Below are 25,030 nucleotides of genomic sequence, written 5' to 3'. Positions count from 1 at the left end.
GTACACCAAAGTGGGAAGGGGTATCTACAAGGTACATGAACAAGAAAAGGACAAGAAATGCAGTCGAGAATCCAAAACCCTCCCCCTCTTGCTCCTCCTCCTCCTCCTCCTCCTCCTCCTCCTCCTCCTCCTCCTCCTCCTCCTCCTCCTCCTCCTCCTCTTCCCTCAAGTTCCAATCTCTTTCTCTTTCTCTCTCTCTCTCTCTCTCTCTCTCTCTCTCTCTCTCTCTCTCTCTCTCTCTCTCTGTGTGTGTGTGTGTGTGTGTGTGTGTGTGTGTGTGTGTCTCCTCTCTTTCGTCATCCAACCCGCTTCAGGCCGTCTCGTCGGAGCGTATCGTCCGGGGGCCGATGGTGCTCTCATCGCCGCTAAAGTCCCCCGCGTCACCACCATTGACGCCTTCCACCACCTTGGACCTGGGGATCCCGGCGATCTGGATCTGGTCCTTCTCTCCGCCCGGCAGCGGCTTCCTCGCCGTCACCACCCTCAGCTTCACCACGAAGGGCTCGGTGCGCTGCGGGTCATCCACCACGCGCTTCGTCTCGAGCGCCGCCTCGCGGCACTGCCGCCGCACCTCGTCGGCGTCCCAGCCCAGGTGCTTGGTCAAGAGCCGCAGGCACTGGGCCTCGAACCCCATGACGATGGAGTAGAGCGAGAACTGGCCGTAGTCGGCGCCGTCGCGCGCGCCGACGCCCATGTCGTAGACCGCCTCGCGGACCTCGACGAACCCCGCCTGGCGCAGCAGGTCCGGGCTCAGGTGGCCGGCGCCCCGCGGCTTGCCCGCCGCCTCGGCCGCGCGGAGCACGCCGCGCATCAGCCCCCGGGTCGCCGACCCTTCGGGGAAGAAGGACGAAAAGTTGCGGCCCGCGAACCAGTCCTCCCAGTCGAGCACCTCGATCCAGCCCCCCGGCCGGATGCACTCAAAGGCCTGGCCGTAGATGAAGGACCAGTCCGAGAAGGCGCCCTCGAGGTTGCGCATGTGCACGAGGTCGAACGTGTCGGCCGGGCGGATCCACTCGTCCTCGGCGTCGTCAATGTGGAACTCGACGTTGAAGGGCACCTGCTGCTGCGGCTGGATGGGCGCAATGTCGGTCCCAAACACCTCGGCGCGCGGGTACCGCTCGGCCATGCCGATGGCCCACTCGCCGATGCCGGTGCCGATGTCGAGGATGTAGCGCGGGTTGTCGAGGGGCACCGTCGTGAGCTGCCTGTCAAAGAAGCGCAGGTAGGCCTGGTGGATGCTGAACTGCCGCGTTTGCTCCTCCTGGTCGATGGGCATAAAGTAGTCGCCGCAGTACTGGCGGCCGTTCTCGACGATGAAGTCGTACTCCTCGGCGTAGAGGGTGCGGGTGGAGGTTCTGCGTCAGCCAAGGTCAGAGTCAGCGGGCGCCCGTGTCTTGTTGGCGGCGGAGGAAAAAGAAAGAAAGCCGAGGGTCATGCGCACATGGTAGCCCCGTCATGGCCGTTTTGGCGGGCAGCGTGCAGAGCACCGGGATACAGGCTCATGGCGTAGACGGACCGGGCGCCGCCGTTGTTCTCGTCGCCGGAATCACTGTCGCTGAGGTTGTCGCCGCCGCCGCTGCTGCCGCCGCTGCTGCTGCGGCCGTCATCGTCCATCTCAATCCCCGTAGCGTCGGACGCCTCCCTCATCATCGCCGGGTGCTCCGGGGACACGACCGCGGCGTCGCTCGGCCCCGCGACAGGCGAAACGACCGGCGAACGCGGGCCTTGCGATGCGCTGTTGTGTCTCCCTGCTGACTCCCAGGCCGTGGATAACATGCCGGGCCGTTGGTTCGTCCCTTCTCATGCACGCCCGATAACTCCTTCGACCCGGATGTGCTCCCGGTTCCCCATCAGAGAGCGCCCCCCCTCCGGACAACGCTGCGCTGGCGCAGTGTGTATGTGTGTGTGTGTTTGTGTATGTGTGAATGTGTGTATGTGTGTGTGTAAGTCGCGGAACCGACACCGGGCGCGCTGGGAGCCCTAGAAAAGCTGCTGATCGAGGCGAAGGCGGCTTTTGGTTGTCAAGCCCCGTCGCTTTTGTCTCCCTCCTCTCGGCGCCGAGGTGGGGGGGGGGGGGGGGAAGAGCAGAAAGCGAGTGCGCTAGGAGAGGGGAGCCGGAGGACTGGGGCTACCCTACATACTATACATACATACGCTAATAGAGAAGCCGTGCACGGTTGCAAGACGGGGCGACGGGGGCGGGAGCCGGCACGCCGCTCCCGGGGGTTCGGCGCGCAAATTAATGCTCAAGGCCCTGGGCCGTCCCTAGCAGCAAAACCACCGGAGACGGCGTCGTGTGCCATTGGACTGGCGCGCCCTTGTTTGGCCGCCCGCTAGTTAGCTAGTCTGGTCTATCGAGACCCACAGACGCCAGGTACCCGGCGCCAGCGTTCCCCCGCCTCCCCCCCCCCTTGTCAAACCATCTCGTCAAGGCCCTGTGCCATGCCTGCGTCGAATCCCATCACGCATCTGATCCAGAGGAACCTGATCGGGAAGAAACAACACCGGATCATTCGCTTCGAAAACAAAACCCCCCGCAGCTGTGGTGGCTATTTGGTAACGCCAGGGGGTTCCGTATGTAAATGTACATGTGTACCTATGGGCTGTGCGTTTGATGGATGGTAGGTAGGGTAACTCATGTGTCTTACTATAGACGGTCACCATGAACGACGTTCCCCCCCGTTGAGCATGCCAACCGCCGACACACAAGCTCAGCTGAGGCTCATCCGAATCCGAACTGGAAGCTTCCGCGGCGCTTGGCGACGGGGGGAGGCGGGGAGGCGGCGCAAGGGCGCAAGGGGGTGGTACAAATCTCAAAAGCTCGCTCGAGCTGCAGGAACTCGCACTCAACCCCGAGCCGGTCGGTCTGTCGTCGCGCAGGGGGCGGTGTCAATGGCAATGGCAATCCCCTACACGTACATACGTGTGTATGTACAGACGTACATACTTACACCACGTACCTACGCTAGAGGGCAGGGCTTCGCCGAGGACGAAGCGCAGCAATGAAGACGACGAGGAAGAGAAGCGGTTTGGACCGCGCCGTCCCTAGCGTATGTACAGGCCAATCGGAAAACTCGTGGGCGGCCTCGCTATCGAGGCTTCATTGTTCGGGCCAGTATCCGACCGACGTTGACGTTATCGCCGAGGATACGAAGCACGCTACGCTACGGAATAGTTAGTTAACTAACGTGACCGACAGGGTTTTTGGCCAGCCAGGGTTTTTGGCTACATACAGCTCCGCCAAATCGACTATCGCAAGCCACCTCCTAACATCGATCACAACCAAGCGAACAGCGTTCAACACTAACAACCTGCTCTCTAAAGTGCGTTTTTCCCTCTTTTCGATACTCAGAAGGCCTCTCAAGATAGCGAACAGTGTTGACGAAAAAGAGCTGCGTATTCAACGCGCGCTCGAAGCACTTGCTGTCAATCTAAAGATAAGCCTTCGCTAGGCTACTCGTTTATTCGATCTCAACCGTAACACTCTCGCTAACCGCCGTTCCAATAAGCACCAGCCGTAAAAAACCGTATACTCGAAAGAGCAACGCCTCTCGCTAGCCGAAGAAGAAGCAGTAGTTAAGGCCTGTTATTAGCTTAATGCTTAGGGCTGGCCGATAACTATTAAAGCTATTTGCAACCTTACAACGTAGCTTCTTTAGGTAAAAGGCGATAAAACCCCCCTTAGCTAACGATAGTATCGTAATTTCCTTTCTTACTATCCAGACTTACAGGTCCGGCGGGCTTACGCGATGGATTAAGCCCGTAAAGATACCCTCGACTACAATACCGCTAAGCACTGGTTCGAGCTATTCTAAACCGCCCGCCTCGTATATAACGTACCCGACGACGATATCTATAATATAAACGAAAAGGGCTGTATAAAGGGCGTTAGGATAAGCCAGCGGGTTATTATCCTTTAGTACGATATAGAAGCCTTCGTTGTATAACTAGGAAATAAGGAGTAGGTTTCTGTAATCGAGTATATCTCCGGTAATAGCTACCTTCTTCTACTATTTATTATCTTCGAAGGTAAGGTAGTATAGCTAAATTAGGTCCCCGACGATACAACTATCGATGCGAAAACGGTCCTTCGCGCCTCCTTGAATAGCTGGACCGACTACGAGATTGCGATAGAGTAGGTTTAGCATTTTAAACGGTATACTGTACTCCGGAAGCTATCGAAATATCGTCTCCTTATCCTTAACGGCTACGCTAGCTATATCTTGCCTAAATTCGTCGACTTTTACGCTAACTACGATATCGTACCCCTATACCTTCCTCCCTACGCTACTTACGCCCTTTAGCCTCTCGATATAGGCGTTTTCAGCCCTCTAGCTACCGAGTATAAGCGCCTGGTTAACGAAAGCGCTTTCTTTAGCGTTATAAGGGTTTCCAACGCTTAGTTCCTTACCTACTATACTTAGGCGAGGAAAACGATAAGGAAGAATATCGCTAACGGTTAGTGTAGTGCAGGTCTTCTGCTCTTTAACCCCGAGAAGGTCTACGCTACTCTAGAATACTTATCTGAATGCTCTGCCCCTTACCCTGCCTTTCGCTTAGGAGATAGCCCTGTTTCGCGCCTAGGAGATAGCCCTGCTTCGCGTCTAGGAGATAGCCCTGCCCTTTGCCCTGCCCCTCGCCCTGCCCTTTGTCTAAAAGATAGCCCTGCCTCGCGCCTAGGAGATAGCCCTGCCTTGCGTCCAGGAGATAGCCCTACTTCGCGCCTAGCAACTCTAATAGTACGCTTTACAGATTCGTAAGGTCGCTAGGCAAAGTTCTTCGTTACAGGGGCTTTAGCATCCAGGATCGATAGCTTATTTAGGGATTTGGTTCAGCTATACGGCAGCCTAGTAAAATAATACGTTACTAACATTAAGTCCGCTTGCGAAAGCCTCTAAGCTAATAATCTTGCCTTCCAGTTTTTAACCAATAAGCTTATTGACAAGTAGAAAAACGGTAGGAAGAAGAGTAAGAAAAGGCAGGTTAAGGGGGCTCGAATCTTAACGGTAGAGGACTATCGCTAGGAGGAATATAAGCGAGAGGTACGTATAGCAGAGGAAGCTAAAGAGAAGGAACATTGTGTATCTAGACGTAGGGTAGTTAAGATCGTAAAGATTGCTTGGAAAGAGCTGCCCAGAGCTACTAACTTATTTGACTGACTGATTAACTATGTGTTTTGCTTGTCTCCTTATCGCCAGCCTTCTTTTAATTTCTCTGCGTTTGTATGTATCTGTTTAATTGCGAATAGCCTCAAAACTGCCCTGTTTGTATTGCTTATAGTCATCGCGAGACTCCTGATTTTAGTGTTGTGGGCTGACCCGGCAGGTGGGGAAAAGGGGGTGGCCAAAAACCCTGGCTGGCCAAAAACCCTGTCGGTCACGTTACTGCGTATGTATGTACAGAGGTACCTACGCAGTATAGCCGGGGAGAAACGGCTCTCGGCACTTCAGCAGCCTTGGGCGTTGAGCTATCGATCAGGGGGCGCACCACCACCAGCCAGGCGAAAAGCAGCCTCCGTCCGGGGGCGCCATTCCTTTTCTCCTCTCCGCCCCGGGGCTCATAACTACATACACAGTACTGCGTAGTTATCCGACAGGCTGCGTTGCTTGTCTTGTTCCATGGTGCGGGGAGAGAGGATGTGCCAGCGCCATGCCGCTCGCTGCGTGCTGTGTCTTGCTGGATTGACCTTTTTTCCTTCCTCTCCTCGCCAACGCTGGTTCATCATGAAAATGAAGACAATGACGAGGAGGCCGACGAAATCCTTCCCGAGGATTTCAGCCGTGATGAATGAAACCCTGCGACTGTTTTGTGTCACGCACTCCTCCCGTCCCGTCGTAGGCGGTTCTTTCGGTCCAACAAGAGCCGACCCGGCAGCGCGGATCCGCCCGCCTGCAGCCTCCTCTCTCTCTCTCTCTCTCTCTCTCTCTCTCTCTCTCTCTCTCTCTCTCTTCGTCTCTCTCTTCGTCTCTCTCTGCTCCGGCGCTGCAGCGCTTCTCTTCCCCTGGAAAGAAAGAAGAAAAAACCACCAAGCCAAGATGGTCAGCACCGGCGCCTCAGCCCCAACCCCCCAACCCCCCAAACCGTTTGCCTTCAAAAACAAAAAAGGTCCCGTCCAAGCGCAAGCGAAAGAAGTCGTGTGCGCGACCAAGCAGCTGGTTGTTCCCTTTTTTTTTTCCCCCATCCCCCGGCTCCTTAGCGTCTTGTCCACGCAAAGATTGGCCAATCCATCGGCTGCACGGGATGCAATTAGTTACACAGTACAAGGGAAGGCCGGGCCAGGTCCCTCGCCTCCGCCTGGCATGGCATGGCCCGGCGAAAACACAACCCTTCCCCCTCCCCTCCCCCCCCCTTCCGCCCGCTCCACGGGAGTACCGCGATCCGAACCCTTTTGGAATCCCACCGTCCGCATGCCAGGCTCCCTGGCGTGCATGTTTCCAGGTTTGGGGTTTGGGTGCGTGCCATCCAACGAGAATCCGCCACGAGATGGGCTTTACGTTACCCTTTGGACGGGCTGTCGCAACGGGTCATGCAGGAGAAGGGCCGCCGACAGAATGTTCCATGGGTGCGCCGTGCCCGAGGACTCGGGACCGAAGTCTGGCCCGGAGGAGGGGGGAGGGGGGGGGTTCAGCGCATTGGAACTGCATGGGACCAAACAGGAGGGGACTGAGCCGCCAATCGCTTGTAGTTACTCGGGCCCACCGATGTGGAGCTGCTGCAGGAGAAGCAGGTACGCAGGTAACTACGCAGTAACTACGCAGTAGTAGTGAGAGTAGTGAGGCCAGACAACCCAAGTCAGGAAAGCCTTTGTTCTTTCAATCTGATGTCGCGTTGTGAGGGCAAGCGAGCTGCCAACCTGATCCACCGAGGATAGCTACCTACAAGTACTATAGGTATAGTACCTGCGGTGTAGTACTATACATAGGTAAACCAAGGCTTTTGAACCGACCGCTGGTCTGCTGGTAACGTTCACGTGCGCATGCCCGTCTACACAGTATTACTGTGTACTTTGTTTTGCCGCGTGGGACGAGAAATTGGAATGTCGTCCTCGCAACCACCCTTCCTCCTTGTCGGCTCGCCAAAGACTACCATCCCTAGGTAAGTACAGGACTCCCGGAAGTGTTTCCTCCGCCCTGTCGGCTTCCGGAAGCCCGTTTCACAGGCATCGTGACCCGGCATTCTGGTCGCGGTAGGTTGTGTCATGCCCAAAAAATTAACTGAGTTGCTGGAAGGGTGCCGGTTGGGCAGCTTCCCTCCCCATCCCCCCATAGGTGCAATACCTCCTCCTCCTCCTCGCAGTCCTCCGTGTATACCGAGGTGCTTCAACGACCCGACACCTTGGGCACACTACACTATAGCACACACTACACTACAGACAAAACGTACGAAAATAGTCACGTCCTGGCTGTCCAAAGCGGCTCCTCGGCAAACGCCCTCTTCTCATCCCTCGAAGGGCTTTCTTTCATACCTCATGCAAAAAGGTCCAACGTCGAAATCCGAGTTCAGCCGACCTTCACCCCAGAATCATGGCCGCCGCTCTTCCACGGCCATGCAGGCGCCGCTGCCGCCGCCACGCCCTGCTGCTGCTGTCCGTTGGATAGCCCCTTCCACTGCCCCTCCTGCCCCTTCGATTCCCCCAGCACCGCGTTTCCATGCCCGTTTTCCCGTCCGCGGAGCTTGTACTCTTCAGCAGAGCCCCCCATCTCCCAGCACGCACCCCCTTTTCCCTCTTCCTCCCGTCGCTCACGGCTCCCAACCCCCGCCTCCTCCCCCACCAGCGGCCGATCCGAGACGGGCTCCTCGTCCTCCAGCACCTCCAAGCCCGCGACCACCGGGAACGGGCTCAGCACCTTGGTGATGTCCCCCCACCACCGCTCGCCGAACCTCAGGTACCAATCCACCGTCGCCCGCAGCCCGGTCTCGAACGACGTCTTTGGCCGCCACCCCAGCCCGCGCAGCTTGGCGTCGTCGACGGCGTACCGGTGGTCGTTGAACGGCCTGTCGCGGGTGTAGCGGATCCAGCGGGCCATGTCTTGGTCGTTGACGCGGTCCTTGACGTTGAAGTTGACGTTGACGCCGTCGCCGTCGTCGTCGTCGTTGCTGGTCAAAGTTTGGGAGGAGCACAACGAGGACGACGAGGAGGACGAGGACGACGAGGAGGACGAAGACAGGCCCATGGCGGCAATCAAACGACGACACAAAGCCAGGTTACTCACCTCGTCGGCGGACCCAACGTTGTAGGTCTGGCCCGGCTGGCCGCGGTGAAGGATGGTGTCGAAGGCGTCGGCGGCGTCGGCGGCGTAGAGGTACCGGCGCGTTGGGGTGCCGTCGCCGTGAAGGACGACGGGTTGGCGGCGGGCGAGGAGGCAGGTGAATTTGGGTATGATTTCTGGAAAAGAAACAAAAAGCTTCGGTTCGTCATCTCCCCATCCCTCCTTTCTTGACAACGCAACCAAGGGAAGAAGAGGGGAGGGAACAAGGAGGGAGGGAAAGAAACGTACTCTCGGGATACTGGTGCGGCCCGTACACATTGTTGCTCCTCACGATGATGGCCGGCAGCCTGAAGCTCTTGTGGTACGAATGCACCAGCATCTCGGCGGCCGCCTTGCTGGCCGCGTACGGGTTCGTCGGCGCCAGGATGCTGCTCTCAACGCGGTCGGCGTCGTCCTCCTTGACCTCGCCGTACACCTCGTCCGTCGAGACGTGGATGAACCTCCTCACCCCGACCTTGCGGGCGCTCTCGAGCAGCACGTGGGTGCCGTACACGTTGGTGTGGGTAAAGTGGTACGAGTTGCCAAAGCTCAGGTCGACGTGCGACTGCGCGGCAAAGTGAAAGACGGTGTCGATGCGGTGGCGCTCGAGGCAGTCGAGGACCTCGGCGGGGTTGGTCACGTCGCCGCGATAAAAGGAAAAGTTGGGCCGGTCGTGGAGGACGCGCGTGTTGTTGAGGGAGGAGCAGTAGTCGAGCTTGTCGAACGAGACGACGTTGTAGGCGGACGGGTAGGTGAGGACGAGGTGCCGGACGAGCCAGCATGCTCTGCGTCGAGGTGGTGAGTGAGCCCGCTGGGTCCTCCCGGGCGAGGCATGCTCGGACAAAAGAAGCGTTTCCGGGCTACCCACATGAACCCGGCACCTCCCGTGACCATGATGTTCTTGACGCCGGGCAGCGGCTCGAACCGCGTGGTGCCGATGAGCACGGGCGCCTCCCTCCAGATTTCCTGGTCCTCATGGCGGCCGTTGGCATGCCGGTATCCTTGAGAGCGTTTGACGGGCAGTTGGCAAAGTGACCGACCTCGAGCCGTTGGCTGTCGGCTCTCGGAGAATGGATTGCTACTCACCATGGGGGACCCCGTTGGACGACGGCGGTTCCCCGCAAGAAACGGTCATGGTTGGTCGAGAAGCCCGAGACGGCGATGTCGCATGCGGTGTAAGTGACTCCAGATACCGTAAGTTTGGGTCAGGGCTTCCTGGCGGGGCGAGCAGAGGCTAGGTGGGCCAAAGCGAGCGAAGCAAAAGAAAACAAGGAAACCCTTTTGGAAGGGAAAATGAAGAGAAGAGTCGAGCGATGTTTTAGGTAGGGATAGCACTCGACCCAAGGCCTCCGAATCACACAAGGAGCTTCTGCAGACGTGTATTCAACTGTCTTGGGGTGCCACTTAACCGGGCGAGAGAGTTGAAGAAACGACCCATGTCCCGGTACGGCAAACGACCGGAGCATGACCCAAACGGGCAATGAGTGGGAATCGCCCAGTGTCATTCGCGGGACAAGACCGCGGGGACGACGCTGAGATGGTGCGTTTCATTTGCATCAAGAAGCAGCAGAAAACAGGGCACTCCAAGAGAGGACTGGAATTTATTGTGTTCTCTCTCTCTCTCTCTCTCTCTCTCTCTCTCTTTCTCTGTCTGTCTCCTTGTGTTCTTATTTTTTTTCCTCTCGATAAACGATTTCCCTGGGGTCAACGAATCCCTGAGGAGGACGGACCTCCCCGTCTAAGGACCTCCGCGCATGTCCCCGTCCCCGCGTGGAAAAAAAGGCCGGTTCGTGGGATCGGAGGAACGGCCTGCACCCCGGGTTTTCCAATCGTGAAACCTCCGTCTTTGGACGTCCCCCTCCCGGTTCTGATTCCGTGGTCTTTGGGTACGCGTAACAAAGTTGCACGACATGAAAACACCACCGGGGGGGGGATGCATCATGAGGTGTCCTGTAGTCTGTTTGGTCACCGAGCGCGGAATGCCCCAAAGAGAAGAGACATGTTCCAACAAGACATCATACCGATATCTTTCCACGGCCCTTTTCGCGCACGGCTTCCGCTCCGTTGCCCGTGACCCGCCCATCCATGATGCGCGCGCGAGCCCGGTAATCCTGCCGAACCTGCCACCCGGCCCGCGGATGCAAACGCCCCGCGCGCTTACCGGACCCATATTATCGACCGCATTGGCGGATGGGCCTCGATGAAACCCAAGATCTTGAGGGCAACGCAACCATCATGCTGTCCTTTCTTCTCAGGTGCGCCTCGAGGATGCGACGGGCTGCGAGATCGCCCCGGTCTGTAGAACCCCGCCAGCTAGACGGCCGAAGAGACGGACAGACACCCTTGGGGTCACCGCACCCGCGCGTTGTATGTCTTGATATCAAGCGAGATCGGGGAGGACCAGATCTTGGCTGCTCGCCTCCAACACCGCGGATTCGCAATGGCCGTAGCACGCGGCGGGCATGAGAAGCAGCAGCGTCTTTGGAACGACGTCGAGGCTTCCAGCCGACGCCAAGATGGCTCCAAAAAGGAGCAGCACCGCCAGCAGCCGCCCTCATCGAGGTCGTCCTTTGCGTCGGGCCTGGCATGGATGGTCCTCAACACGCTGGCAACCATTGGCATAGTAAACACAACCCCTCGGCCCTAGCCAACATCTCGCCCGGGTTCATGAGGATGCTAACCGCCCCTCCCTCCCTCTCTCTCTCTCTTCCCCGAACCAGGTCTTCACCAACAAAGCCATCTTCTCCTCCCCCGCCCTCAAGCTCGCCCAGCTCACCTTCGCCTGCTTCCACTTCCTCGTCACCTTTCTGACCCTCTTCGTCCTGTCGCGCCCGGCCGTCGGCCTCTTCCAGCCCCGCCGCGTGGCCCTCGCCGACATCCTCCCTCTCGCCCTCACCATGTCCCTCAACGTCATCCTCCCCAACCTCTCCCTGGCCTTCTCCACCGTCACCTTTTACCAGATCGCCCGCATCCTCCTCACCCCGACCGTCGCCGCGCTCAACTGCCTGCTGTACCGCGCCGCGCTGCCGCGAAGGGCCATCCTGGCGCTGGTGCCGGCGTGCTTGGGGGTCGGGCTGGTTTCGTACTACGACTCGCTGCCGCCGCCGTCGTCGAAGAACGGTGGTGGTGGCGGCGGCGGTGCCGTACAGACGACGACCCCGCTCGGCATCCTTTTCGCCTTGGCCGGCACGCTCTTCTCGTCGCTCTACACCGTCTGGATCGCCGCCTACCACCGCCGGCTGAGGCTGTCGAGCATGCAGCTGCTCTTCAACCAGGCCCCCGTGTCGGCCTTCTTGCTGCTCTACGCCATCCCGTTCCTCGACACCTGGCCAGCCCCCGTCTACTCGTCGTCGTCATCGTCGTCTTTTCTTTCCTCCTCCTCCTCCACCACCTCCTCCACGCCATCACCGGCGTCATCATCACCGCAATCACCAACCGTCGGGTGGCCCCTCCCTCCGTCTTGGACCTCCTTCCCCCACCTCCTCACGGCCCACCTCCGCGGCTGGTCCCACGCCCTGGCCGCCGAGCAGCGGTGGGTGCTGGTGGTGCTGAGCGGCCTGTTCGCGAGCGCCATCAACCTCTCGCAGTTCTTCATCGTGGCCCGCGCGGGCCCCGTGTCGAGCACCGTGGTGGGGCACGTCAAGACGTGCGCCATCGTGGCGCTGGGGTGGATGGTCAGCGGGAGGGGGGTAGGGGATTGGGGGAGCTTGGTGGGTGTGGGGATGGCGTTGGGGGGGATTGTTGTGTAGGTTCTCTTTTTTTTTTTTTTTTTTCCTCTCTCTCTCTCTCTCTCTCTCTTTTTTCTTTTCTCATGTTGCAACGTTGCAAGCGTTTTGGCTGACCATGGGGCCAGGTATTCTGTCATTATGCTGGAGGAAAATGGGAAACGTGTGCGAGAACAACGGAAAGAGTGAAAGCTCGGGCGGCAGTCGCTAGATCATGAATGCACAAGGGTATCACGAGCATAACGTCGAAGAGAAAGAAAAAAAAAAGTGGACTTGAACCGGAACATGCATTGCATTGCCGCCTCGTCGTGGAGGCTCGGGTATCGTTCGCCTTACAAGTTGAAGCGCGTCCGCTTCTTCTCCATCTTGGCCTTCCACTGCCACTTGAGCGCGTCCTCGCCCTCGCTGCCGGCCCTCCCTACGCCCTTGTCCACCCTGCGGAGCTTGAGCGTCATTCCTGCAAGTCAAACGTCAGTGCTAGGCTCGGCGGTAGCTGCTGCGGCGAGGACCCGTGATCCATGAAACTTACTCGGCCCCATCTCTTGCAAGCCCGCCCGGATGCCCTTCACGCCCTCCATCTCCTTGCCGTCCGCCCCCACCACGTTCTTCTCGGTCGGCCGCGCCTCCCGGAAGACGTAGCGGTGACGGCGGAAGAAGATGTAGTCGCGCTGGTTGTGCAGCGTCACGACCTGCCGGCCGGCCAGCTCGGGCTTCGGGGGGAACAGCGTGCTCATCGACTTGGCGGCCAGCAGACCCAGAGGGGTCTTGAAGCCGTTAAGGAGAAGCTCCGGCTGAAGAACCGTTAGCTACATCTGGCGGCTGCCGAGCCCACGCGCGAGGCCGAGGGGGGGGGGGGGGGGGGGGGGGGAGCTCTTACGTAGTGGTTCGTCGCGTTGCCGTGGCCCGGGATGGCCTTCCCTGGCGCGAAGTTCCGGATGGTGTAGGTAAGGGTCGGGCCGGGCGGGTGGTCCTCGCCGTTGAGATGGATCACGCTCAGCTGGCTAGGCCGCTTCAGGTCTTCGTGGACCACGAGCAACGCCGTGTATCCGCGGTCTGAATGTTTCACATCAGTCAGGTCTGCGGGGTGTTTGAGGGGGCGAGGGGCTGGGAACACCGACTCTTTGCAAACTTGGCGATTTCCCTGACGCTGTACTTGTACGCATAGCGGTGGGCGCTGCGGGGAATGTATGTGGCTAAAGCAGCGTCAGCGTCGTGCGGCGCGCGGCGATGCGAAGCCCGGGTATCGTACCGTTCGGGAAGCAGGCGGCAATCTCCTGCGCTTCCTTGTGGATTGTCCCGTTGAGGCCCGTCGTCACCAGGATCTTGGGCATGGCGGGCGGCTCGTCGGAAAACAAGTACTTGAAGTCGGCAGCCAGCGAATCCGGCGTCAGGTCAAGATTCGTCGATACGGAGACGGCCGAGGGTGCGAGGCTCGGTTGCCGCTGCGCCCGTTCCCTCTGCTTCTTCTCCTCGTCATCCTCGCCGCTCTCGTCGTCGTCGTCGTCATCGTCCGACCCGAGCATGCTGTCAACGTCATCGTCTTTCTCGGCCTGCTCTCCGGCAGCAGCAGCAGCAGCATCGGCCTCTGCGGCGGCGGCGGCCTCGGCCTGCTCCAGGCGGCGGCGCTTCAGCTGGGCCACATCGACCACGGCGCCGAGGCTGTCATCGTCGACATCGTCCCATATCCTCTTCTTGTCGATGCTCGCGGGCTGATTCTTCTCGAGCCGCTGGCGCCGGAGCTCGGGATCCTTGGCTTCCTCCTTGCGCCGCCGGTGCCGTTCCTCGTGGCGCGCCCGGCTGAGCTTCTTCTTTTGTTCAATGTAGAGCTGCTGGCGCTTGAGTTTGTTGCCCGTCTTGAGGGACAGCGAGGCCGAGGACGATGACCTCGCTGGCTTGGTGGGCCCCATAGTCGGCGGCGGGTATGTGTGTGCTGGAGTCGGGGTTGGTTCGGGGGTTCGGTGTCGCCGTGGTCGGTCGCAGAGACGGAGCTCTTGTCGTTTTCAATTCGAGATTCGAGACAGGTCGTTGTTTGTTTTCTGGTGGTTATCGCGGCGAATGGACGGCTTATCGCTTTCCAAATTTTTTGGAGTCGCAGTGCAGGGATCCCCGATCCGAAGCGACAGGGATTCCCGTTGCCCCGTTGCCCCGCCCTCCGCTGCTCGGCCCCCTTGGCCGCGGGGCAGCTGATCTCCCTCTCCCGAACCCCTCCCCCCCTTTCCTTACTCAGGCAGCGCAGGTTCGCGGCTAATTGAATTTTCGGCAAGCCCTCCGTGGCGCCGTGTCCGTTCCATCCGTGTGCGATTGAGACAAGGCCGGGCCGGAGGCAAAGATAGAGACACAGCGTCTCGGATGCGAATCAGTTCGGCTCCATAGCTACCGGTACCTGTAAGGTAACAGGAGGAATTGGCAACGGGGAAAGGGGCAAGTGAGCGAGTGAGTGACTCACACGGTTGGTCCAAAAACGCCAACCGCACTTCCTCACTGGATTTTTCCTTTTTTTCTCGGTCTTTCTCCTCCATGAAGCCTTTCCACCCCACTCCCCGCTCCCTCTCACCACTCCTAGGAATTGCCTCCAGCGTTAGAAAATTCCCCTCCCCCGCCGTCGTGAGGGGCTGCCCTAGGTTTCCTTCCTCTCTCCCCCCCAGGTTTCCAACCTCCGCTGCTACCCCGCGCACCTACGCCTACGCTCCCTTCCGGCCTCCCAAGACCAAGCCGCGGCACAAGCCCAGCCCAGCCAAGATGACCACGCCCGTCCTCACCATCAAGGGCGAGCCCCTCGACCGGGCTCAGCTCGAGTCGCTGCTCCGCCGGCGCATGTTCTACACGCCGTCGTTTGAGCTCTACGGCGGCGTCGCCGGCCTGTTCGACTACGGCCCGCCGGGCTGCGCCCTGCAGAACAACGTCATTGACATTTGGCGCAAGCACTTCATCCTCCACGAGGACATGCTCGAGGTCGACTGCACCGTGCTGACCCCTCACGAGGTGCTCAAGACGAGCGGCCACGTCGACAAGTTCGCCGACTGGATGTGCAAGGACCCCAAGAACGGCGAGATCCTCCGGGCCGACCACTTCGTCGAGGACGTGCTCGAGGCCCGCCTCCGCGGCGACAAGGAGGCCCGCGGCCAGGCGGTCGAGGACAAGGACGACGACCCCAAGCGCAAGAGGAAGAAGGCCAAGGGCCACGAGGCCGTGCGCCTCGACGACGCCGTCGTCAAGGAGTACGAGGAGGTGCTGGCCCAGATCGACAACTACAACGGCGAGCAGCTCGGCGAGCTCATCAAGAAGTACGACCTTCGGAACCCCGCCACCGGCGCGCAGCCCAGCCCCCCCGTCTCCTTCAACCTCATGTTCCAGACGTCCATCGGCCCCAGCAGCAACACGCCCGGCTACCTCCGCCCGGAGACGGCCCAGGGCCAGTTCCTCAACTTTGCCAAGCTGCTCGAGTTCAACACGGGCCAGATGCCCTTCGCCTCGGCCTCGATTGGCCGCTCCTACCGCAACGAGATTGCGCCCCGCGGCGGCCTGCTCCGCGTCCGCGAGTTCCTCATGGCCGAGATCGAGCACTACGTGGACCCCGAGAGCCACAAGAAGCACGCCCGCTTCCACGAGGTCGAGCACGTCGAGCTCGACCTGCTCGACCGCCACACCCAGCTGTCGGGCAAGACCACCACCCAGCGCCTCTCCATCGGCGAGGCCGTCCGCCGCGGCATGGTCGACAACGAGACCTTGGGCTACTTCCTCGCCCGCGTCCACCTGTTCCTGCTCCGGATCGGCGTCGACCCCAAGAAGATCCGCTTCCGCCAGCACATGGCCAACGAGATGGCCCACTACGCCTGCGACTGCTGGGACGCCGAGCTGTTCACGTCGAGCGGCTGGATCGAGTGCGTCGGCTGCGCCGACCGCAGCGCCTACGACCTGACGGTGCACGCCAAGAAGACGGGCACCCCGCTCATCGTGCGCCAGCGCCTCGACGAGCCGTTGGTGATCGAGGAGTGGGCCGTCGAGATCGAGAGGAAAAAGTTCGGCCCCTTCTTCAAGAAGGACGGCCGCGCCGTCGAGGCCGCCATCCTGGCCGCGTCCCAGGAAGATCTCGGCCGCCTGGCCAAGGAGCTCGAGGAGACGGGCAAGGCCACCTTCAACGTGCCGGGCGTCGGCGATGGCAAGGTCGAGGTCGGCAAGGACCTGCTGTCCATCCAGTGGCAGAAGCGCACCGTCAACGTGCGCGAGTACACCCCCAACGTTATCGAGCCGTCCTTTGGCATCGGCCGGATATTGTACTCGCTCATTGAGCACAACTACTGGACTCGCGCCAGCGAGGGCGGTGACGAGGCCCGCGGCGTATGTTTTTTTTTTTTTTTTCTTTACTTTTTGAGATTTTCTCCGCCCCGCTGATGCATATCTCAACAACAACTAACATGCATGATCCCTAGGTCCTCTCCTTCCCCCCCGCCGTCGCCCCGACCAAGGTCCTCATCGTCCCTCTCTCTTCCCACAAGGACTTCGGCCCTGCGGTGCGCGAGCTGTCGCGCAAGCTGCGGGCCGCGCACCTGGCGGCGCGCGTCGACGACTCGTCGGCCAGCATCGGCAAGCGGTACAGCCGCAACGACGAGCTCGGCACCCCCTTCGGCATCACGGTCGACTTCCAGACCCTCAAGGATGGCACGCTCACGCTGCGCGAGCGCGACACCATGCGCCAGGTGCGCGCCGACGAAAATAAGATCATCCAGGCCGTGCGTGATCTCGTTGATGGGACCAAGACGTGGAAGGATATCGAGGCGGAACTGCCGGCATTCGAGGGCCAGGAGGTGGACGTGCCCGTGAGGGAAAAGGAGGAGGCCAACTAAGGTAGAATCTGGCAAGAGATGGTGGTGGATGCGATGTTGGTAGCCAAGATAGAAGGGAGGGGAAAAAAAATAAAAAGACCAAAGACGCTGGGAGTTGAGGTTGGGCTGGCTTGTCGGAGCCGGCGCGACGGCGCGTTGTCAAGACTTTGTTGGCTTGACAGATACCACGATGGATCTTTGCTCTGTTCTTTGAGCCCGCAGAAAAGTTGCTCTTCTGACGTTGGGCATCTCTCAATCGCCGTTATTGTTCATGTCCGGGTACTACTACGACGCAGATCCCCCTTTGCGTTCCCGAACCGAAACTTGGAACCATTGGAGGGTCCCCTCTTTGGCATGGAACCGGGCGTCTGTCGTCCTGGGGTGAGCCGCCGAAGAAGGCGTTTCTCACGCTCAACAACGGCATAAGCAACACCCTCCGGCCTCGCGTCAAGCCTCGTCGCTCGCTCTGCGTCACCCTCATCCCCACCCCCATCCAGAACATACGACCCGGACGGCCGAGTTGGAGGTGCTGGTTTGTTGAAATGATGGGTTTGTGACTCTGTAGATGGGCAAGGAGGGGAGCTTTCTCGAGCGGGGAGTGAGGGTCCAGGGTAGAAGCGGCTCATGCTCCCGCCGGTCCAAGACGGACGGATTCTTCATCTTCAGCCGAAGGCGCCGGACGAGGTGAATCGTCAGTGGTGACGACTTTTGTTTTCTTTCCGCTCTTCTTGCTTTTATTTTGTTTTGTTTATTATACTTCGGCCTGTCGCTGACGTGGTCACCCAAGTCCGCTGGCTACCTCAGGTGCATTACCTTGGATCAGGGATGGACAGGAAGAAGCCGAAAGACATCACACCCATAGGACAGGTGACCTGGATCACGAATCGGAAATGGGTTGTCCCCTCCTTTTTTTATTCTTGATCGATAGATTTTGTTTTCTTCAGGTTCCTCTCGCAACGGTTCTTCATGGCCAAGAGAGGGGTCGATGAGGTATCGTCAACAAGGGCCAGGGCCGGATTCAGGTCGTGTCGTGTGGCACCTCTGATAGTAATACCTTCCATGGAGGGAGGAGGGGGTCTGAGAACATAGGTTCCTCCATTATTTTCAGGGGTAAACATAATGTTCCCGAGTTGACATAAGCTCCATTGCCAAGGAAGTATATGCATATAAGCGTACACATCGTCAAACTGCAGTTTCACGATGTGCATGGAAAATAGTTAGCTTGGCATATCACTCTGTTCCGTTTTCATGATGAACGTTCGAAATGATGTTGAAGAGATCTTATGTTGCTGCTGTTCAACCATGTTAACATAGCAATACTGTTCTTAATCACATTTAAAATTGTTGAGTGCTAGCTTTGCGGCAGGTATAGACGAGTATATTTGTTAAGTACTGGCCTTACGGCAGCTACAGACGAGTATATTTGTTGAGTGCTGGCCTTGCGGCAGCTATAGACGAGTATATCCCTCCCTCCTCCTCTCTGTACCCCCCTTCGTCTCTGTGCCCTGTGCCCCTCCCCCCCCCCCTTCCTCTCTGCGGCCCCCCTCCTCTCTGTAGCCCTCCTCCTCTCTGTAGCCCTTCTCCTCTCTACAGCCCCCCTTCTCTCTGTACCCTCCTCCTCTCTGCGGCCCCCCTCCTCTCAGCGGTTTTTCTTCTCTCTGTACCCTATGACCCCCCCCCTCCTCTATAGGACAAGCTAGTAAATGTCAAAGACGGGAGGATTAGCTTTACTAGGCTAGGTACTACGGGATACTGTACCAAGAGTATTCTGAGCAAAGCAGTTTTCCAAAAAATATAAAAGATAATGCTAAGTTTAATAAAGAAGAAGAAGAAGGAGAAGAAGAAGAAGGAGAGTCTTTTACGTAAAGCAGTCTGGAATATATAGAGAAAGTATTGTTATTTGAAATAGAGGTTATAAGGGCCCTGTAAGGCAGGGGATCACCCCGGCTACAGAGCAGCTAATGCCTTCTGGGAATTCTTTTAGGGGAGTGTACAACACTGTTTTACTCGGACCCGACAGTTTCAGGGCCTAAAAGGCCTGTATTTCAGTGGATCACGCCTTACGTTTAGTAGCCTGAGAGCCTAAAACCTTCTGATGTAGAGTAGTATTATACTATTTAGCCTAAACGCAGCTACTGTAGGAAGAGTAACCACCTTTTTCCCGTAAACCTACCGACCGGGGCGCAGTAGGGTCTACGCGCCAGCGGGCTGTAGGGTAAAAATCCAAATCCCGAAAAATTCATTTTGTATAGCATTTGCAAAAAATAGGCTTGCGAGCTCGCAACGGCATAGCTAGCTCGCAGCTACGGCTGCCGGCCCGGCCCAAAGCTATACAGGGATAGGGTACCCGGCCCGGAGCACCCATATACGGGTAAGGTACCCTGCCTAAGGGAATCCAAGTACCTATAGGCACTGGATTACAATACACTACTATAGCTACAGTAGACTGTAGCCTATACAACACGCTAATAGCGCCCGGGCAGCTGGCCCTTTAATGCTACAGCAGCTGTAAGGCTGCTGCAATAGCTTTAAGAGTGCCGGAGGTATAGGGTACCCTGACTAGGTCCCTACAGTGCTAAACAGTACAATTATAAAACAGTGCTGTAAAGGCCCTAATACCCTGCAGCTACTATTTTTAGTATACTGTTTAATAATTGTTAATATTCCTTTTCGGAAGGCTTGTTAAAGAGACTAAAGTAAGAAGGAAGCTTCTATAACTATACAGAAAGGCTGTACAGCTGAAAAGAAAGGCTTTATAACCAGTATTTTCTGTAGTATAATCGTTTTCTACTCTAAATGATGAAACTGGATAATTATATAATTCGTATTTTTAAGGTGGAGGATTAAAACGGACTATGTTGCTAAGCACTCAGCGTGTTCCAAGAACATGGTTAAAAGCGATTTTATGAAACGAGGCTAAACATCCTTGCACAACGATGTTCTCGCGCAAAATTGTATGTTCCGTCGGTCTTGACTATGTTCCCTGCAAAAAAGGCTTGCTACAATATGTTCTCAGACACCCCCTCCCCTGCATGGTTGTTGACAAAACATTGCCAAATACAAGTACTGCGTACAAGGTAGTTACGCACAGTACGTGTACGGTGTCTCTGATTCTTCAACAAACGAATGCTTGCCGAACGTGCAGATCATTTCTTACCGTTCGCTCCCACGGAGCTCGAGATTTGCTTTTTGAAACCGAGCTCTGCTCAGGCAAAACATGGTGACGGGCAGCCCTGTGATGCCGGGCGCCTAGGTTGAAACTCGGCCGCCCGCTTCGGGGAGGACCTGGGGGGGATTTGGTCGGCATGTCGTCTCGCCTGAAAAGCTCAGGCCTGTCTGTGGTCCGGCACGAGCCGGGTCCGTTTCGCCGTGTGTGTGTGTGTGTGTGTGTGTGTGTGTGTGTGTGTATGTGTATGTACTACATAGGTACTATGTGTGTGTCGATTTGATATTGAAGGAAAAAAGTCGCCACCGTCCTTCCGTCGCGTCTTGTATCGCGGTTCGCCTGGCAGTGCTCACGGTAACTACCGGCAGCCGGTAGGCTTTTTTGTTTTCTTGTTTTTGTTTTCTTTTGGTGGCCAGGGGCTCTCTTCCCGACGTCACATACTGCGTACAAGACCGGCAGGCCGAGCCGATGTTTGTCGAGGACTAGGTTGAGCCTCAGCGGTCCGGAGGGTTACTGCAGGCAGGCCTTAGATGGGGAGGAATTGCCTCGACGAGCCAGGATGCCACGGGCGTAGGGTCGAGGATGTTTGCTCCGACGTAACGTTAGCATCCGCGTTTGTTTGAAGGCCCTTGGCGCTCCGGTCCCCACATGGGAAGCGACAAGACTTTCGCCTCCCTGCTCTCAGACGAAGGAGAAAAAAGACTGGACTTGGGCTGAACCCAGATACCTATAGTATCTTCAGGTAGTAGGTAAGAGCCTCGCCGGTGCAGAAACCCGTCACGACCGGAGGATTGCTCGGCCCTCGGGGTAGGTATTTGTATTGTGCTTCATGGCGGCCGACCTGGAGTCGGATCCCTAGGTCTCCTTTCCATCTTTGGGTGCCTCCCCTTCCCGTCCTTACAATACCTTACCTTGGACTAGGTTCGGTGCGTTTTAGGTGTGGCCCAATAGGCACAATAGTTCAGGGCCCATGGAAGCTGACAAACACGTGCCGTAGCCCCTTGAAATGGACAAGGACCTTCCCAAGTCCCATCCGCTCCTCCAACAAGCAAACCCGGCGCCGGCGTTTGGTGGGTCTCTGCCCGACCTTACCCCTCCCCCGTGCAGCCGAAGACAACCCACAATCCCCCCCCAATTCTGTTGCGCCCAGCCTTCCAACCTGCGAGATCCACAGGAGCCCGGGCTCCCCTGAGGCACACCGTCGACCTCCTGGATCCTCTGCCGTCACGCCTTGATTCACCCCCTAGAGTCCGGTCGTCTTGTTTTTTTCCGGTCCCGAACGGCACGGAGGGGGGGTGATATTTCAGAATCGTTGCAAGCTGCTTTTCTTTGTTCCTAACCTTGATTTTCCACCTTCACGTCGCCGTTTTGGTGAGGTGTCGTCTCGTCCCTCAGCTCCAGCAGCTTACCGCCGTCTCAGCACCCACAACCCGACCTAGACCGGGGCCTGGGCGCCAGGCCACCTCACCTCACTCGGGGCAGCCGACCGACACACACACACACACACACACACACACACACACACACAGACACACCCACCACACGCACGCACACCCCCCCAATCCCATCTTCCGACTCCCCCATCCCCGCCTGTCTTTCTCACCACCTACCAGCCCGAGCCACCGGCCAGCCAGGTACACGAGCAGGAGCGGTGCAGATTGTCTCTGTGCTGCATCTTTCAGGCGAAACACCAACAACATCCTCCCCGCTCGGGCGCCACTTGCATCCCCTCTTGTCGAGGCGCTCCACATGCTGCCGCACTTCTTCCGCCAACGCGTCCGTCTTTGAACCGAACCACCCTCGAGAAGTCGTGCCGGCGAAACGAACGACGGGCCGAGAACCTGACCCTGGGTTGTCGACACGGCCTGCTGTGCGGTGCATTGCTGCCAGCCTTTCTTCTCCCTGCGCTTACAACCTTGTCGGGCCCGCGTCACCCTTAGGTACGGGTACCTTGCCTCAGGTACCTAGGTTGAGCGAGACCGCGACAATCGCTGTGCTCGAGGACGTGGCCGCGTGCTCGGGTGCAGACTGCCGGCTCCCACTCCCTCGACCGTCGACAAAGGAGCTGCCCTCGGCGTGCTCTCGCCCGCTCCGTCCGGCCCTCTGATTCGGCGCCTTCCGGCGTCTGTCTCACCCCCTTTTTCCCCCTCCTTCGTGATCGCAGCGACCGGCAGAGCATCCTCGCAACCATGTCCGGGCAAAACAGGTACGTTCCTAGGTCTCCACGTTGCCCCCGTCCATGACCGTCCCCGAGGGGAGGGAGGGGGGGTCTGCTATCCCGGGATTCTTCTCTCCCCCCAAGCGATCACGCCAGCCCGTAACCACACCGCGCAGCCGCCGACAGAGAACTAATCCGGGCCCCACGTCCAGCTACTACTCGAGCGGGCAGTTCATGAACCCGGGTCCTGCCCCGCGACCCCCGATCGACAAGACACGCGTCGGTCTTATGTCCAACGTGAGCCTCACCAGCGGCATGTCCAACATGTCCATCTCGTCCCCCGCCTCGAGCACCTACAGCAGCACCGCCCTGGCCACCCCCATCTCGCGTCAAGGGTCCAGCTTCGAGGCCCAGGGAGGCATCTCCATCATCAAGCAAGGCTACGTGGGCCTGCCGAGCAAGAACCCCTTCCAGCAGTGGAAGAGCCGGTACCTCATCCTTCGCCAGGACATGCTCGACTTCCACAAGAACGAGAACGGCAAATGGCTATACAAGATCCAGCTGTCGGATGTCCTCAGCGTCGATCGAGTCCCGGACGACAACGGCGACCCCGTCTTCGAGATCCGGAGGAACCTCAACAACTCGTACCCCGGCCCTCCGGGCGACGACGAGAACGGCGTGCGCTCCCTGCGCATCTGCGTCAAGACGGACGACGAGCTCTACGAATGGATCGACTGCATCTACGCTCGCTGCCCCGGCGGCGTCAGCAACCCCTCCAACTTTTCCCACGCCGTCCACGTCGGCTTCAATCCCCAAACGGGCCAGTTCACCGGCCTGCCCGAGGAGTGGACGAGGCTGCTCAACTCGTCGGCCATCACCCGCGAGGACGTGGAGAAGAACCCCCAGGCCGTGTTTGAGGTGCTCGACTTCTACTCGGACATGACCAAGCGCGCCGAGAACCCCGATGCGTATCCCCCTGCCTCGTCCCTCGGCCTGTCCCAGCCTCTGGCGAGCGAGCAGTACGGCTACGGCGGCGGCGGCGGCTCCTCGGTCGCGCCGCCGCGGCAGGTGAAGCCCATCCAGCGCAGCCCCGGCTCGTATTCCAGCGCCCCGTCGTCCCAGCCCACAGCCACCCCGTCGCCGCGCATGGATCAGCCGTCGTCGCAGATGCAGCAGCTGCAGAACACGGCGCCCAGCTACATGTCGGCCGACCGCATGCGGGAGGAGCAGCGGGCGCGGGAGCTCGAGCGGCAGCGCGCCGAGCGCGAGGCGGAGCAGGCCCGCCGGGAGCTCGAGGCCTACAACGCGTCGCTCCCCACCAAGAAGGTTCCCCTGGCCCAGCAGGAGATCGGCGGCGGCTTCTCGAGCCCCGGCCCGGCCGACCGCTACAATCCCACGCGGGCGGCGCCCAAGGCGCCCCAGCAGCCCCTCCGGGCGCAGCGGCCCGCCCCCGCGCCGCCCTCCAGCACGGCCAACGCGTCCCGTCCCCCGGTCGCGCAGCCGTCCGCCTCCCCCTCGATGCGCGACCCCGCGTCCCAGGCCCAGCGGGCGCCGCGTCCGGACCAGGGCAACGGCCCGTCGGCCGCCTCGCGCTACCCCAACGGCATGGCGCCGCGCGGCCCCAACGGCCAGCCTCAGGCGCAGCCGTCGTCGCGCCTGCCGGCGCCGGTGAAGCCGCTCAACGTGAACAAGCCGGTGCCGCCCGCCGGCAACTCGGACGCCATCAAGGCCGCCGAGGCCGCCCTGACGGCCAAGCCTCCGCCGACGGAGCGCAAGCAGGACGTGCGCATGTCGACCATGTCGGAGAGCGAGGTGATGAACAAGCTGAGAGAGGTGGTGTCCAAGGACGACCCCAACCGGCTCTACGCCAAGCAAAAGAAGATCGGCCAAGGCGCCTCCGGGTCCGTCTACGTCGCCAAGATCCTGACCCCTCGGCCGAACGCGCCCCAGCTCAAGGGCCGCAGCAACGACCGCGTCGCCATCAAGCAGATGGATCTCGCGCACCAGCCGCGCAAGGAGCTCATCGTCAACGAGATCCTGGTGATGCGCGAGAACAGGCATCCCAACATTGTCAACTTCCTGGATGCCTTCCTGATGGACAACGACAAGGAGCTCTGGGTGGTGATGGAGTACATGGAGGGCGGTGCCCTCACCGACGTCATTGAGAACAACCCCGTCATCACGGAGGAGCAGATCTCGACCATCTGCCTCGAGGTAGGTTGTCGCCGCCGCCCCCGGCCGGAGAGATGGATTTTGAGGAGGACGCATCGCTGATTGTTTCGTCCATCAGACCTGCCAAGGCCTCGAGCACCTTCACTCGCAGAACATCATCCATCGCGACATCAAGAGCGACAACGTCCTTCTCGATGCCCGCGGTAACGTCAAGATCAGTACGTCGCCCTTGCTCTTCTCGGCCCAAAGCTTTCAGCCGAGGAACCATATCCGCTTCGTTGTGCTAACGCTTCCTCGCAGCCGACTTTGGCTTCTGCGCCAAGCTCACCGAGACCAAGTCGAAGCGCGCCACCATGGTGGGCACGCCCTACTGGATGGCGCCCGAGGTGGTGAAGCAGAAGGAGTACGGCCCCAAGGTGGACATTTGGTCGCTGGGCATCATGGCCATCGAGATGATCGAGTCGGAGCCGCCGTACCTGAACGAGGAGCCGCTCAAGGCGCTCTACCTCATCGCCACCAACGGCACGCCGCGCCTCAAGAAGCCCGAGAAGCTGAGCAAGGAGCTCAAGGCCTTCCTGTCGGTGTGCCTGTGCGTGGACGTCAAGAGCCGGGCGAGCGCGCAGGAGCTGCTGAACCACGACTTCCTCAAGCACGGGTGTCCGCTGGCGAGCCTGGCGGATCTGTTGGCTTTCAAGAGGGTTGCGAAATAAGGCATCATGTGCGTGAACGAGCGAGAG

At 59.1% G+C, this 25,030-nt stretch overlaps 6 protein-coding genes across 6 annotated transcripts; 3 read left to right on the top strand and 3 right to left on the bottom strand.

Annotated features, from left to right (window-relative positions):
- Window positions 1–310: 310 nt before the first annotated feature.
- VTJ83DRAFT_2555 (uncharacterized protein) lies at window positions 311–1,776 on the bottom strand (the record flags this gene model as incomplete). The annotated part of the gene is made up of 2 exons (XM_071008838.1): window positions 311–1,355; window positions 1,442–1,776. The coding sequence occupies 2 exons, from the start codon at window positions 1,774–1,776 to the stop codon at window positions 311–313; spliced, it is 1,380 nt and encodes a 459-aa protein (XP_070869095.1).
- A 5,723-nt stretch (window positions 1,777–7,499) lies between these two features.
- VTJ83DRAFT_2554 (uncharacterized protein) lies at window positions 7,500–9,384 on the bottom strand (the record flags this gene model as incomplete). The annotated part of the gene is made up of 4 exons (XM_071008837.1): window positions 7,500–8,386; window positions 8,499–9,034; window positions 9,118–9,250; window positions 9,336–9,384. The coding sequence occupies 4 exons, from the start codon at window positions 9,382–9,384 to the stop codon at window positions 7,500–7,502; spliced, it is 1,605 nt and encodes a 534-aa protein (XP_070869094.1).
- A 1,305-nt stretch (window positions 9,385–10,689) lies between these two features.
- VTJ83DRAFT_2553 (uncharacterized protein) lies at window positions 10,690–11,998 on the top strand (the record flags this gene model as incomplete). The annotated part of the gene is made up of 2 exons (XM_071008836.1): window positions 10,690–10,872; window positions 10,970–11,998. 2 exons carry the CDS (start codon window positions 10,690–10,692, stop codon window positions 11,996–11,998), a joined length of 1,212 nt encoding a protein of 403 aa, XP_070869093.1.
- Window positions 11,999–12,306: 308 nt separating this feature from the next.
- VTJ83DRAFT_2552 (uncharacterized protein) lies at window positions 12,307–13,881 on the bottom strand (the record flags this gene model as incomplete). Its single annotated transcript, XM_071008835.1, has 5 exons — window positions 12,307–12,431; window positions 12,504–12,765; window positions 12,852–13,027; window positions 13,093–13,167; window positions 13,224–13,881. 5 exons carry the CDS (start codon window positions 13,879–13,881, stop codon window positions 12,307–12,309), a joined length of 1,296 nt encoding a protein of 431 aa, XP_070869092.1.
- Window positions 13,882–14,713: 832 nt separating this feature from the next.
- VTJ83DRAFT_2551 (uncharacterized protein) lies at window positions 14,714–16,818 on the top strand (the record flags this gene model as incomplete). The annotated part of the gene is made up of 2 exons (XM_071008834.1): window positions 14,714–16,312; window positions 16,405–16,818. 2 exons carry the CDS (start codon window positions 14,714–14,716, stop codon window positions 16,816–16,818), a joined length of 2,013 nt encoding a protein of 670 aa, XP_070869091.1.
- A 5,334-nt stretch (window positions 16,819–22,152) lies between these two features.
- VTJ83DRAFT_2550 (uncharacterized protein) lies at window positions 22,153–25,003 on the top strand (the record flags this gene model as incomplete). Its single annotated transcript, XM_071008833.1, has 4 exons — window positions 22,153–22,169; window positions 22,334–24,335; window positions 24,412–24,511; window positions 24,594–25,003. 4 exons carry the CDS (start codon window positions 22,153–22,155, stop codon window positions 25,001–25,003), a joined length of 2,529 nt encoding a protein of 842 aa, XP_070869090.1.
- Between the last annotated feature and the right edge of the window lie 27 nt (window positions 25,004–25,030).

Source organism: Remersonia thermophila, chromosome 2, assembly GCF_042764415.1.
Source record: "Remersonia thermophila strain ATCC 22073 chromosome 2, whole genome shotgun sequence".
Lineage (NCBI taxonomy): Eukaryota > Fungi > Ascomycota > Sordariomycetes > Sordariales > Chaetomiaceae > Remersonia > Remersonia thermophila.
Note: the sequence above shows the minus strand (reverse complement) of the source record. Positions and strands in the feature narration are given on the sequence as shown.